This window comes from Camarhynchus parvulus, chromosome 4 (assembly GCF_901933205.1).
Source record: "Camarhynchus parvulus chromosome 4, STF_HiC, whole genome shotgun sequence".
NCBI classification, from domain to species: Eukaryota; Metazoa; Chordata; class Aves; order Passeriformes; family Thraupidae; genus Camarhynchus; species Camarhynchus parvulus.
In genome coordinates this window covers 71,545,996-71,559,490 of record NC_044574.1, presented here as the reverse complement: position 1 = coordinate 71,559,490, position 13,495 = coordinate 71,545,996, and the positions used below count along the sequence as shown (strand labels likewise).

The 13,495-nt window shown below is 42.6% G+C and overlaps 1 protein-coding gene across 1 annotated transcript in view; it reads right to left on the bottom strand.

The window, feature by feature from the left end:
- Positions 1–13,495, bottom strand: part of MAML3 (mastermind like transcriptional coactivator 3) — a 233,542-nt gene that overhangs the window by 70,752 nt on the left and 149,295 nt on the right. Inside the window, exon 2 of the mRNA XM_030948249.1 lies at positions 8,641–10,134. Coding sequence (XP_030804109.1) covers positions 8,641–10,134 — 1,494 coding nt within the window. The remainder of the gene's footprint in view (positions 1–8,640; positions 10,135–13,495) is intronic.

Here is a 13,495-nt window from a genome sequence, read left to right as displayed (position 1 = left end):
AGATTCTTTTGAGGATGTTTACTCTTCAAGGAATGTCATGTCACAAAAGGAGGAGTCATCTCAGGACAGACCTTACACTCTCTTTAGGTAGACACTTTCAAATTTTTTTCTTTCTGTTTTTCAAAGACACAGACTTTTCTCCAGTTTCTCCAGACAGCATATGCAAACAAAAGGCATTTTACACGTTTAGTGGTTTCTCAAACCAGATTTTAACCAGAAGTGAGAGATCTGACAGAACAGATTCTACAGAAGGGTGCCAGCATGAGCCAAAGACAAAGCCTCTGGAGTGAGTGATCAGCTTTGACACTGCCCAAGTGTGAAACAGAAGTGAAAAGGAGACGGAGGAAACATGATTTTGTGACGATGCTGCTGAAGTTGGGCTTGCTTTCTCATGAGTCCTTGGTGCTCTCTGGGCAGCTCCTCTCTTGCTGCAGAGGAGGAGCTGCTAAGGAGCTCCCTCCCACCGGGTGAAAATGGGGAAGGCCCTGTTTGGAAGATGTGCTGCCACAGAATGGGTGGGTTTGTCCCAGTGTGTAAGATGTGCTTGCGGGCTAATGCATACAAAATGTTCCTCTCACACATGAAAAAGAGGCTGGGTGTGAGTGGGAGGACTCCAGAACACAACAAGAGAACGAAGAACATAGGGAGCAACAGATCTGTTCCTGTCCTTATTAACAAATTTGGCTGTCTCAGACAACACTAAGCTGGTGAGCATTAACATAAAGAGGGCAAGCTTCCCATTGCCCATGAGGAATGAAATCTTTGCTGAGAGAGCAGAAGCCACATTCTTTAGCAGATTAGATGCATCAGCTGGGATTTGGCAGAACCTCCTGAGCGAAGGACTCCACATCTGCACGTAACCACTTCCTTGGACAGTTTTTCAAGAGATCTTAAGTGTTCCTACTATGGACACACACAAGTTGCAACATTAGGAAATCTTCCTGGAGGCAACACACATCCCAATAACCTAATGCTTCTAGGTAGCATAAGGCTTGAATATTTAGAAGTGTTTTGGAAAGCATCAGAAATAGGATCCACATGGACAAAATGAAAGACCAAGTAGGAAGTCAGAAGTGGGGGGTACACCTTGCTGCTGATCTCATCCAGGGAGTACAGACTGACCATCAGAGAGCACTCCTTGACACAGACACAGGTCAGGGGGATGCTGAGCTCAGAGCTTTGAAGGGATGCTGGCACTGGCCTCGGGATCACAGCTCTGGGATCAGGTGGCCAAGCCCTCTGGTGAGGCACAACCAGGCTGTAAGTCATATCAGAGAAGGGATAAAAGAACCTCCTGGTTATACGTGTCCAAAAAGCAATACTAGCCACAAAGGAGTATGCAAACACAAGTTTAAAAAGGGCTGTTGGGTTCCACATGTAACTCCAGAAAACACAGTGATGTTCAGAGCACTCCTGAGCTACAGTCATGAAGTGCAGTAAAGAAAGGTGAGCAAAACTGAGCCCCTAAAGATGGGACTATTACGTTTCCTTTGAAAATATGGCAGAGCAGGCTGGCTGATCACTGTGGAGCAGAAACTGCATGAAACCTGCTTAACAGAGTTAAACAGCAAAGGCATTCCATCCCTGATCCCTGATGCAGTAAAGAGAGCACAGGGCAGGATACTGCTTGTGCAAGAACAACTCCTGCTGCAAGAATATGTCTATATGTACAATTAAACTCTTCTTGAAATACTATTTCAAGTTGGCTGGGAATGAAATCTCAGCTTGTATATGCCCCTACTATGGAGGGAGAGAAGAAGAGATGGAAAGAGTTAATTTTTAATCCAGTTTCTTGTTCCCTTTACAAAGGGTGGGAAAGACAATGACACTATGCTTAAATTGAAAAATAAACTCCCAGACTACCCAGAAAAGGCTTTCCTAGCAAAGGGATTTGCTAACAATTTGTTTCCTGCAGAACAGAACTGTGAAAAGGCAATTTTACATCTAATGTCGGCAGAGATGCATGAAATGGCACCGAGGCTTAGAAATGCTGCTCAGGGTGGAAATGCAGCCTGAAAGGAGACAGTTTGTTTCATCTCTTACAATCTGTACAGAGAGCAGTAGGGGCCCCAGACCTCAATAATCTAAAGTTCATTGTTATATGCCTGATGAAGGCTAATCATTCATTAATTTATGCCTTTATATTCAGATCTCTAGAAACTATAAGGACACCCCCACCCGCCTCCCGTTAAATGGTTATTCTGTTGAAATAAGATAGGTCTGAGTGTGCTCAGGTCCAAAACAGTGCCAGAGAAAATGGGTGGACAACTGCAAAGCCTTCCTTTGGCCTTTCCAGCAAAGCCTGTTCTCTTCCAAAATGAGTTGCAAGACTTGCCTGGCTCCCACTACCATCCGGGGAAAGCTGGCCGCCAATCTCACTGGTTAGCATGAGACCCGGGAGAGTGGGCAGGGAAGGGAGATCTCCCCTGCCCCTCTGAAAAAGAGGTGAAGGAGAGAGACCTTCCTGGCCCTGGATCTGTACTGCTAAATCTGGCCAGGACCTGCTGCTGATTTTGTCACTGCTGCAAACTACAAGGCCCAGCAGATCCACTGCTCTCACAGCCTTCTTGCTTGTGGCAGATGAAGGAAATTTGGTGCACGTTGAGCAATTACTTCACCTGTAACTTGGAAACAATGTCATTTCCTTTTGTGATGTGCATTTTCTAAAAGGACTGTGTGACACCATAGAAACACAAACACAGCCAAAGGAGAGCTTCCAAGAAAGAAGTCTGGAGTTGCCCCAGAACCTTGAGGGTACATTTGTGTAAAGGAACAGGTTGGATTGGAATGGTGGTAATGAAAATCCCCAGTATTACATTATCTTATCATTATAAGATTCATAATTTCACATGTTTTCCCTTCACTTTAATATTCTGAAGCCAAAAGTGGAAGGAAGAATCAAAGCTTTACTCTAAAAAGCAAACTCCTGTTCCAGATGGATAAAGACCAGCTGGAAGTCAAGAATCCTAGGAGTTCAGAAAACAGGAAGATAACTACTGCCTTATCCCCAGTATGTATTAATTTTATGAGCTCATGATTTTAAAGCAATTTTAGAATTTCTGAGTATTTCCAACCAGCAGTGTTGTGAGGCACAAATTGACTTTTGTTTAGGCATTTCAGACTTCTATATTTATGAATTTAAACACAGGAATATACATTCCTGTAAAATTAAGGTCTTATTAATGTTTTTGAGGTGTTGAGAAGCAAACTGTCAAACCTAGGAACTGTAGAAGGGAAATGAATAAATACAGGGGTGTCCTGGTTTGATAAGGAAGTGAGTTTTTTGGGAGGTTGTGGTCAAACCAATTGGTGCTCAGATTTGAATATTGGCACCTGAGTTCTATGTGTGTTTCTTTTACATATTGTAAGTTAATAAAGTTTTTTTTTTTCCTTTATTCCTAAGCTGGAGCCTGCTTTGCTCTATTTCTGGTCACATCTCACAGCAGACACTAGGAGGAATATATTTTCATGGGGGCAGTGGCATTGTGCCAGCATCAAACCATGATAAGGGGCAAGAAGAATTCTAAGTGTCTGCACTCCAGGAAAAGGTAAAGCTAAGGACACGCACGGACTTACAAAATTTACACAAGGACAAATCTAAAACTCAAATATTGTCTAAGGGCAAGCTATGATTCAATCTGCACCATGGCTGGGTATTGCAAGATCCCAGACTGGAGGAAAAGGAACGAGAGCAAGTCAAACCAAAATGCTCAGACAAGTGCTCTGCGAGTTCTGGCGACCAGTAGTGAGGTACTGAAGGCTAAATGGACAAAGTGCTCTCAAGGATAGGGACTTTACTCTTTCCAAGAAGTAAGAAGACTTGGAATAAGTCTTCTCTCAAAATAAAAATGGAAAATAACAAAATCTAACTTATGGCCTGAACTCACTGTCTACATGAAAACAGGACAGTTTATTGGTTTGCAATCAACACAGAGAGTTACAAAGGCCCATGGACAACAAGAAGTTGGTTATGGCTGGTATTGCTGGAAGCAGGTAGAATGGGCTATGAGATTGAAAAGCTAAAACTGATGATGCTAACTTGCACTTTCAGGAAAAAATGGCACAAAAACCCACCAGGAAAGGGTAGCACTCCATGTAAAAATATGCTGCTACTGGCTATAGACATTCAAACCCACAGTGCTTCACAACTGCAGGTGTAATGAATAAAACTGAAGGAGAGTTGATTGGCACACATTGAATCATTAAACTATTGGATCTTACTAAATAACAGGACAAACTGCTCTTTATGTAGCAACCTAGATCATGTGGGAAGGAAAAGTGTAAGGAAAAGAAGTAAAATAGAGGACGTTTAATATACATTTTGTGCAGTCAGTAATACAAAATATCTGCTTCTAAAAATAACATAGGACATTTTCTTTACAGATGTGAATAATACACACTATAAGTCTTCAGGAAACTTGACAAGAAGAAAATCACACAACACTGTATTTTTATAAATCTTAAACAAATGGAGAAGTTTCTATGAATCAAAGAGTTACCACTACAACTGTGTTTTATAAAGTGGAAAAGACCAGTTATTCTGACACACTCCCTAGCAAAGCAATGGAACAACTGGTTTCAGCTCTCCACCAGCAATAACTTGGAGGACTTAGCAGTGAATACTCATCAGCATGGCTTCAGGACAGTACGTTTCACCAAAGAAATTAATAGAATCATAGGGTTGTTTAGGCTGGAAAAGACCTCTGAGATCACTGAGTTCAGCCTTTAATGCAACAGGTCCCCCTTTATTTTTGGCATGCAAAACCAGACTGAGCAGCTGATGCATCTTGAATGTATAAGACTAAAACAAAGGACAGATAATTAAATATGAAATAAGCTTGCAGGATGGTGTCATTTCTCTCCTTCATTCACATCTCTACAATTTTAAACAAAATAACTAGTGGTTTCATTAGGAAATAATTACAGCATTCTCACAGTCCCATGCAGGCAAATAGCTGCAGTCTAGTTTTAATTTTCTTACACCCACAGAGAATTCTGTTTTGTTTTGACCTCTCATGACTTTCCCTCACACACTTGGCTCCAAACATCAAATTTTGCCTCAGCCATTCAATAGTTATTCCTTTGGGCTGCTTTTTTTTTTCTTACCATTAGGCATTCATATAGAACAGCTGGAACTAAGAAAAAGCACAATTAATTATTCCTAAATTTCCCAAAGAAAACCTTTGTACTTTTCCTCAGTTTGAAATTACTTTTTGGTTTGAGGAACAAGAGAAAAATTGCCTCCCATAAAACCTTGCACAGATCTCAAAAACTTACTGGAACATTTTAGCTTAAAAACTGTAATTTTTGACAAGGAGGTGGGTTCAGGTTTTCTTCCTTTTATTTCTAAAATCATATAAAAAGTCTAAACAAAGCGATTGTTGCATCTTGGCGGGGAACTGATTTCTTTTATTATGACATGAGAACCAGAAGAGAAGAGCATCTCTATCCCTCAAATACCAAGCAAGTAACCAGCCCTGTGCAAATCCACTTGCTGAGCTCCACTATGAGCCCCAGCCAGATAAGAATGGAAGAACCACCCAGAAAAAACAAGAGCAAAAATGGGCAACACCTGCCACATACTCACAAACTAACAGGTGGTTTTAGGGCAGATAGGGGTACATGGAGCAAGGCAGAGAGCAGGGAATTCTGAGTCTGACCAAGTGGAGAACAGGCAGGTTTGAGGTAATATTGGCAGGAAAGAGTCTTGATAAGGTACACGAGTCAGGATCCACCATGAGTGTTTTTGGATATAGGTGGGTCAGAATCTGCCTGTGGATTTAACACTCAGCTCCAGAAAAAAATCCCATCAAAATTACCTCCAGGCCACCTCTGAAAAAATCCCTGACTCAAAAATCCAAACCAGTATCTGCTTTGTGTAAAAACACCCCGAGCAGTGCTCCTGAGAAGAGAAACAAGGTGTACTGAAAACAATGGTGCAGCTCACTGAAATACACTCAGCAACTGAAGCAATGAGTTCATGTGAGAATGCCACTTCTTACAACAGAAGTACCTCAGGCACACGTGGGTTTTAACTGGTATCCATACACACGCACAGAACTAAGGCATATCAGGTATTTTACAGCAGTACACAGAAAATAAGCCAAGGCACTTATGTGCGTGTCAGATGATCTCTAATCAGCTTCTGGTTCTGGAACATGCCCTTGTAAGAGTAACTGGACAGAAGTAACTGCCAACTATGAGGTACCTGCCTACTGCAGGTTCTTTTTCTCCTTAAATAAAATCTGTTAAATCATTGTGATTATTTAACGCAAACACACACTTTTACAAATCTCTATCAAACCCCAAAACTACAATGAAAGTAGAAACCATAAACTGACAGAAACATACATTCACTGTACATTCAGAAATGTATTTCAAACTGAAGAGTGCAATATTCTTATTTTTCCTCTGTGACTTTCAGCATGTGGTAAGTTGTAGAATCAGATAATCTGCATCAGTCTGCTTTTAACTTAACAATGCCAACATTTTTACCACTTTTGCAAAAACAGTAAGTTCTATCAAGCACATCTTGCAATCCCAGGCTTTCTACTTTTCCACAGGAAAATGCTTTTCAGGGAAGCAGGAGAAAAAGAAGAAATACATTGCAGTTAGAAACTTATTACTTCAACCTTTCTCACCAAAATAAATCCCTTCAGTGTAGGCAAGTGGGTTCCACAAGTAGTAAAGGGACCTTTTGATGTCTACACAAAAGCAAGAAGTCCCTCATCCTGGATGGATCAATAAATGGGAATTGCACATAATCTAACAAACTATGTATGGCTCTGCCTTAAGTTTCTTCTTTATATATCACAGAAATGACTTAATATCTGGACTTGTTTATGAAAGAACATCTAATTCTATCCAAATATCTAGTTTTTCCTGCACTTAAAAAAAATAAAAAAGGAACTGAATGAGATTAGATAAATGAAACCTTGGCGACCCATTCATATTTGTGGAATTGCAGAGAGATATTAACATGAATTTCCCGACTTATGAAATGGAGGAGATGGCATTAACTCTTTCACACAGGCAGATCATCCTCTCAGCTCTTTGATGGGTCTTTGGGTCCAGCAGATTCAACAAAAGCAAAAGCAAGAAACAATAAAGTGTTGGCAGCATGACCAAGCATCCTCTGCCTCTTAGTTACAAAATGACAAATCTGTAGCTACAATTACAGTCTGAGTTCGAAGTCATTATTGCAATATTTCTCTAGACAAGCCTTTCCTAAAAGAAGAGGCTTTAGATCACCTATGTCTCATAAAATAGGCAAGCAGAATTAATATAAAAATACAAACCTTTGAGTTGTCACCATACATCCTGAACCTAAGCCAGGAGGCAGATGAACATTTCTTTCTGTTTTGCAATTAACTTTAAATAATATGTGATGTGGTCTGACCTGGTAAAGCTCCTACTTCTCCTTATTGGTTGATCCCCAAACTCCATAAGCTGAAGGAATAACAAAATTTGCTGTATTTCTACAAGCATTACAGTGTGAGTCACAGCTAAACCATGCTCAGAATGAAGTACTCCCTGTAGGTGGTGTGGAAACAGCTAATTTGGTGAAAAGCTGTTATGCTAAAATGATCAACCAACAATTCTATTAGTGTATTATACACTATTAGTGTGTATCAGACTTCTTGACATGTTTTGGTGGCACATAACTTCTGTGACGGCATCACTTACTTTGAAAATTGATTATTAACTTTAATCCATTTTTAAACTCTCAATACAACATTTAGAAAATTTGTTCTTGAGCCTCTCCATGACACCAGTGGCCAGATCTTTACAGGGGCTAGGAACACCCTGCTGACCCAGGAGGTGATTGGGCATTAATGTAACCACTATTCCAACTGGTAATTAACTAATTACAAAGTATTCCCCAGGCCTGGCAACTGCTGCACCAGAGTTTAGCATGGAATACACACGAGACATTGATGCCAAGGCTCTGAAGCCAACATGGCTTTAGCTTCTTGCTGAAAGACAAAACACTTGGGGTTGCTAAAGCCTGCTTGAAAGTCCCAGAATAAACCATCTCATCTCATCATCATGGCCCAAGCACCACTGAAAGCATTCTGTTGTTCTTACTTTTTCCAGTTAAAACCAAAGACACTCAGAACCCAAATGTTCTACCTTTGCTTCCAGAGCCAAAATGCCAGAAATGCTGTTTAAAGGTGGCTTGTTCTCCACCCCAAGAAGAAGGGACAAACTGCTCCATCTTTTTGTTACAACTACACTGTGGTAAACTAAGCCATGCAGTGGTTTGGGATCCACAACCACCAAGTCTTGCATTATGAAAAAAAAGGAAATAAACCCTCCAAGGAAGAGTGACTTCTAACTCAAAATTTCCCAGAGTGGCCCCAAGCACTCATCAGAAGAGGCACAGGGAAAGAGCAGCAAATTAACAACAGATCTGAAGTACAGTGCAACATAATTTCAATTGTTTCTTAAAATAATCAGGCTCCGATACCACATGAAAAATCCAAGAAGCATCTGCAATGACATTCCATACTTTCCAGGAGAAAGAGGAGGCGAATGGAGGAGGCTGCACAAAGAGGTGTCAGACTCTGCGTTGGCCAACACAAGAGGCCCATTGTACAAAGCCTTTGTGCCGCCCACGTGCTGTGCACTCACACTTACCTGGCCAAGGGCAGGGAGCGTTGCATACGCCATGGGCTGATTGATCATTCCTTTCTGCTTCATGATGAGCATGCGCTTCTGCTCCTCGCTCAGGTGTGCCACCGGAGCTGGCATCTGCGTCTGCTGGGCCTGCTGCTGCTGCTGCTGCTGGATGTACGGCATCATGGTGTTCTTCCCGGGACTGGCCATTGCTGGGGCCATCATCTGACTCAGCTCGCTACTGAAATGGGTCAGAGGTTTGGTGTTGCCATAAGAAAGCATATTGGGCTGTTTGCCCAAGGAGTTTGTGACCAAATTATTTGGCTGCTGACTGATCATGTTCATGTGATTTTGAGGGAGGTAGTTATTAATTGTGGTCTTCTGGGGATTGTTTGCCATAGGAGGCACGACAGGGTTTTGGTTGTTAAAGGCTTGAGAATACATCATCGGACTATTTGGTTTGTCTGCACCGAAGGGTCCTCCGTAGGGACTGGAGGGAGGCCCCCCTGGTGACCAGCTTGAGGGCTGATTTGGATGCTGTTGCTGCTTCTGCTGCATGAGCTTGGCTCTTTGCTGCTGCTGGGCCGCCATCTGCTTGAGCTGCTCGGCCGGGGACAGGTCAGCGCTCGGCAGGGCCCCCGGCGCAGGCCCCGACCCCGCCACGGCCGAGGCCGCGTTCATCAGGAAGCCGTTCCCAGAGCGCCCCTGTGTCTGCCCGGGGGTGTGGGCCTGGCTGGGAGTCTGAGGGGACTGCACAACACAGTTTGCTGGCGAGCCAGCAGGGACTGGCGCCAGCGGTGCGCTGGAGGCAGAAGCAATGCTGGAGCCTGAGGAGATGTTGGAAAATGGAGGACCGGAAGAAGATGGTCTGACCTGGGGAGATCCTAATGGGACGTGAGCAAATGGAGAATGGGATGGATCACTTTTTACGCTCGCGCTCTCCTGAGTCTCCGTGGCAGGCCTGGGAAATTCGGGCTCCTTCTTCTCTTCAAAGTCTTCATTGAACAAATCCTGTATATCATCTTCTGGGACGGTGTTCGCCAGCTCATCTATGAGCTCCTGCCACTCCTGATCATTTAGGTTGATATCTGAGAAGAGCTTGTTCTGATTTGAAAGAGATGTTTCAGAAGTGTCTATGCAGTTGGAGTCATCCAGAGGCTCTTGCTTTAGTTCCTTGTTGTGCAGGATGTTAAAACCATCATCCAGCTCGCTGCAGCCGTTAACAGGGAGCTTTATCTCAGAAAGCCCACCATTTTCACCCAAGTCTTCTAGACCACTCCTGTGAGTTCCACTGTTCTGCAGGAGCAGAGGAGCTTTCATGTCAAGCTGGTGAAGAGGAGAAACAGCAGGCAAAGGCAAATTAATGGGCAAGCTGTTGATTGCCTCAATGCCTGGCACATCCTTGCGTGTCCGCTTGCTGGTTGGAGAAAAGTTCCCATCACAAACTCCATTCTGCTGTTCTCCATTGAGAGGTGACCGTGCGCCTTCCAACTTCCTTTTCACTGTCCCTTGGAGCTTAAAGAAAACAAGAGGAAAGAAAAAAATTAACCATTTGCAGATGCAAAAGAAGTGCTCATGGGCACTGTGACAAGAGACTCCTCATCAAGCCAGAGACAATAAGTTTCAAAACTGATTAGGAGGTTTCTCTGATTTCATTCTTATGCCTTGATCAATTTGAAAACACAGTCTAAAAACCCCCAAAGAACCAAACACCTCCCACTGTCCCAAACCAAACCTTCCTTTGGCTAGGAAAGCAGAACTGTAAAATATGTCTGTGCTTTCCAAGCTGAATCTGTGCTAACTTCCAAGAAATTTAGGGAACAAGTTGACTAATTTGACATTTTAGTGCCTAATACAAAGATAAGATTTAAACAGTGTGCCTAACACAGTGAGGAGTCTTAAAATGGAATTTAAAAAAAGAGAAAAAAGGAATCACTAAAACTTACTAATCACTCCGATTTTTTTGTTGTTGTTGGAAGTTTCTAGAAGTTTCTTAAAAAAATAACTGCAATATAATTGATTGACTACTTATATTGAAATGTGTTGTTGACAAAAAAATTTACATAGTTTCATTTGCTTAGCCCTATGTTCTTGGCTAACACATTGAGAATCACTTTTAAGGGAGAAAAAAAATCCACCCTAGAAAACAGAAGGTGCTTTGCATAACTTTAACTCAATCAAATAATGAAAAAAAAAAGGAATCAACTATGTGCTAAGAGCTAACATAAAATACAAATAGCTAACAGAAATAATGCCTAGACAAGTCTACAGAAAAGCAAACAGATTGGAATATAAGAATTTTATAAAAAAATAGTGCATTAACATCAGTTCTAAATCAGGTCGTAGAAGCATAGCAAAGACCTGTAGCAAGCAGCAGTCCTCCCCACTCACACCCAAGAGGAGTCCTTTGCTTATGTACGAGGCTAAAAAAAGCATCTCTCTTCACTAAGGCAAAAAACAATAGTGGGGAGGGGAGGAAGCAAAGAGGTCACAGCTCCAGCAAATGCCTTCAGGACACACTCGCATCCTTGATACTAGAACAATAGAAGACAAAATACTGAAAGATTTTATCAGCTCTTAAAGTATTCTTACTGCTAGGAAAGTCCCAGATATGCAACTCCCACCCCTTCCCTAACCTAGAGGTCCTCAACCTTCTTTCTTCTCATAATCCAGATCCCATTTATTTCTCCCATCCCAGAGGGCTGGTTCCCCTTGCATCCCACATGTAAGACGGGCAAGCAAACCCGTATCTTGCCCGGTTTCTGGGAAGGCTGTGCCCTTCTCCTGCCCCTCAGGCCAGCCTGGCCTCTTTCAGCACACAATGCAGAGGGACGTGGCCAGCACAGGCACTGCTGCAGCCACAGCCCAGCACGCATGGGACACCGAGCTACTGCGAGGGAGGCTGCTCTTCTGCAGAGAGCCGAGCAGAAAGGCAGTGCCAGGAGTCTAAACAGACCATCAGCTCCTTGATTTTCACTGGGGCAGAACAGCTCTTTAATGTGGGAAAATAATTAAAATGTGACTAGGAGTCCCCAGTGGGTCACTGTTGGCACAAGTGGCCGAGACTTTGGTGCCTGCTCCACCTTGCACAAAGCCAGTGTGTGCCAAGCTTCCCCCAGGCAGAAATTCCTCCACTTTGTGCTTCTGTGGTGCCACACAGACCAGCTGCTCTGTAACCACAGCCTCTGCCCCATGGCTGGGCTCCTTCTCTGGTGTCTGCTCTTAAAACCCCAGATTTGGAGAGGTGTGGATGTTCATCTTGGAGATTAGAAGGCTCTGGGCAGACCTTTATAGCACCTTCCAGTACCCAGAGGGCCTACAAGAGAGCTGGAGAAGGACTTCTACAAGTGATAGGACAAGGGGTAATGGATTCAAACAGACAGAGGGTGGGTTTAGGTTGGATATTAGTAAGAAATTCTTCCCAGTGATGATGGTGAGGTGTTGGCACAGGTTGCCAGAGAAACTACGGATGTCCCATCCCTGGAAGAGTTCAAGGCCAGGCTGGATGAGGCTCTGAGCAACCTGGTCTAGTGGAAGGTCCCTGCCCATGGCAAGGGGGTTGGAATTAGATTATTTTTAAGGTCCCTTCCAGCCCTTCCTAAATTCTGTGAATTTATGCAGAGCCTATGCAGCTCTGTAGCAGCTGCCCATACCCTGAGTCTCTTCCCAGTTTTATTTTTTTTATTATTTTATTAAAATACTGCCCTTCATGGGCCACTCCCACAATTTACAGCTGAAATCACCCCTTTCAACTCCTAAGCCATCACACTGCAAAGTCGCTGTTGCCACACCACAAAAACATCCCCCCAACAGTGACTCGAGACCAAGCTCAATGGGAACGCACAGGCAAAACCAGGATTTGAAGAAATGTTCAAAATGTGTCATGGCCCTTTACCCCAAGTTCATATTGACCAATGCTGGGCTAAAGTAAGAACAGGACAGGGTGGCAGGCTTCTCATCATGAAGCAAAGTTCTAGAAGGAAAAGATGGGAAAAAAATTGTCTTAATGCCAAGGCAGGGACCAGTGAGAGTGATTATCTCCTGAGGAATACAAGTGAACTGACTCCATACGTTTTGCAAGTTTGAATGAGTACTTTACAAAAACATTGGTGAGAGTGATATACTTTTACATGGTTTCACACTTCCAGGTTTTAAAACATTTACCATTTTATCCTGAATCTATCACCTTATTTGTAGTTGAGAGCCATAACAATAAATGCATCTCCTTTTTTTTGTTGAGGTACAACACAGAAATACTCTTATCAAATTATTTTAATGAAAAATTTTCTTTTAATATCTTGATGCAATTCCCAATCACCATATTAACTCTTGAATGGTTTGGATATCCTACATTGAGCATATACTGGCAAACAGTTTACCACAATCAGGATTCCAGAGTGTCTTACACTAAAACCCCAGAACTTCCCTTTCCCTCTGAACACAATCCCTGAAGTAAAATAGTACCTTTTAAAGTACCCTCCCTCTCCTTCTTAGTACAAGTACACAGTTTGTGCATGTTTTATGGCATGCATTGTGAAGATATTAGCAGGAGCTGAGAGATTCATGTCTAGGAACAGAAGATTGTTGACACATAGAATAAAAATAAAAAGAAAATATCAAAATCAAAGGAAAATACTGAAATAAAACAACCCCCTTTCAGCTTCATAAGCTTTTAGCTTTATTCACACAAAATGTTTGGCTGATGAATCTTCATTTCACTGCAGTTTTCTACCCCAAAGCACAAGAGAGTGAAGCAGGGCTCTCGATTCTTTACATGCCTTTGAAAAAACTCCAGCTGCAGAGTGAGAAAAGGTCAGATTTTGGCAGGTTGACTCTTTAAATGCCTTTCAGTTGGAGGAGAGGCCGGGGACAGAGT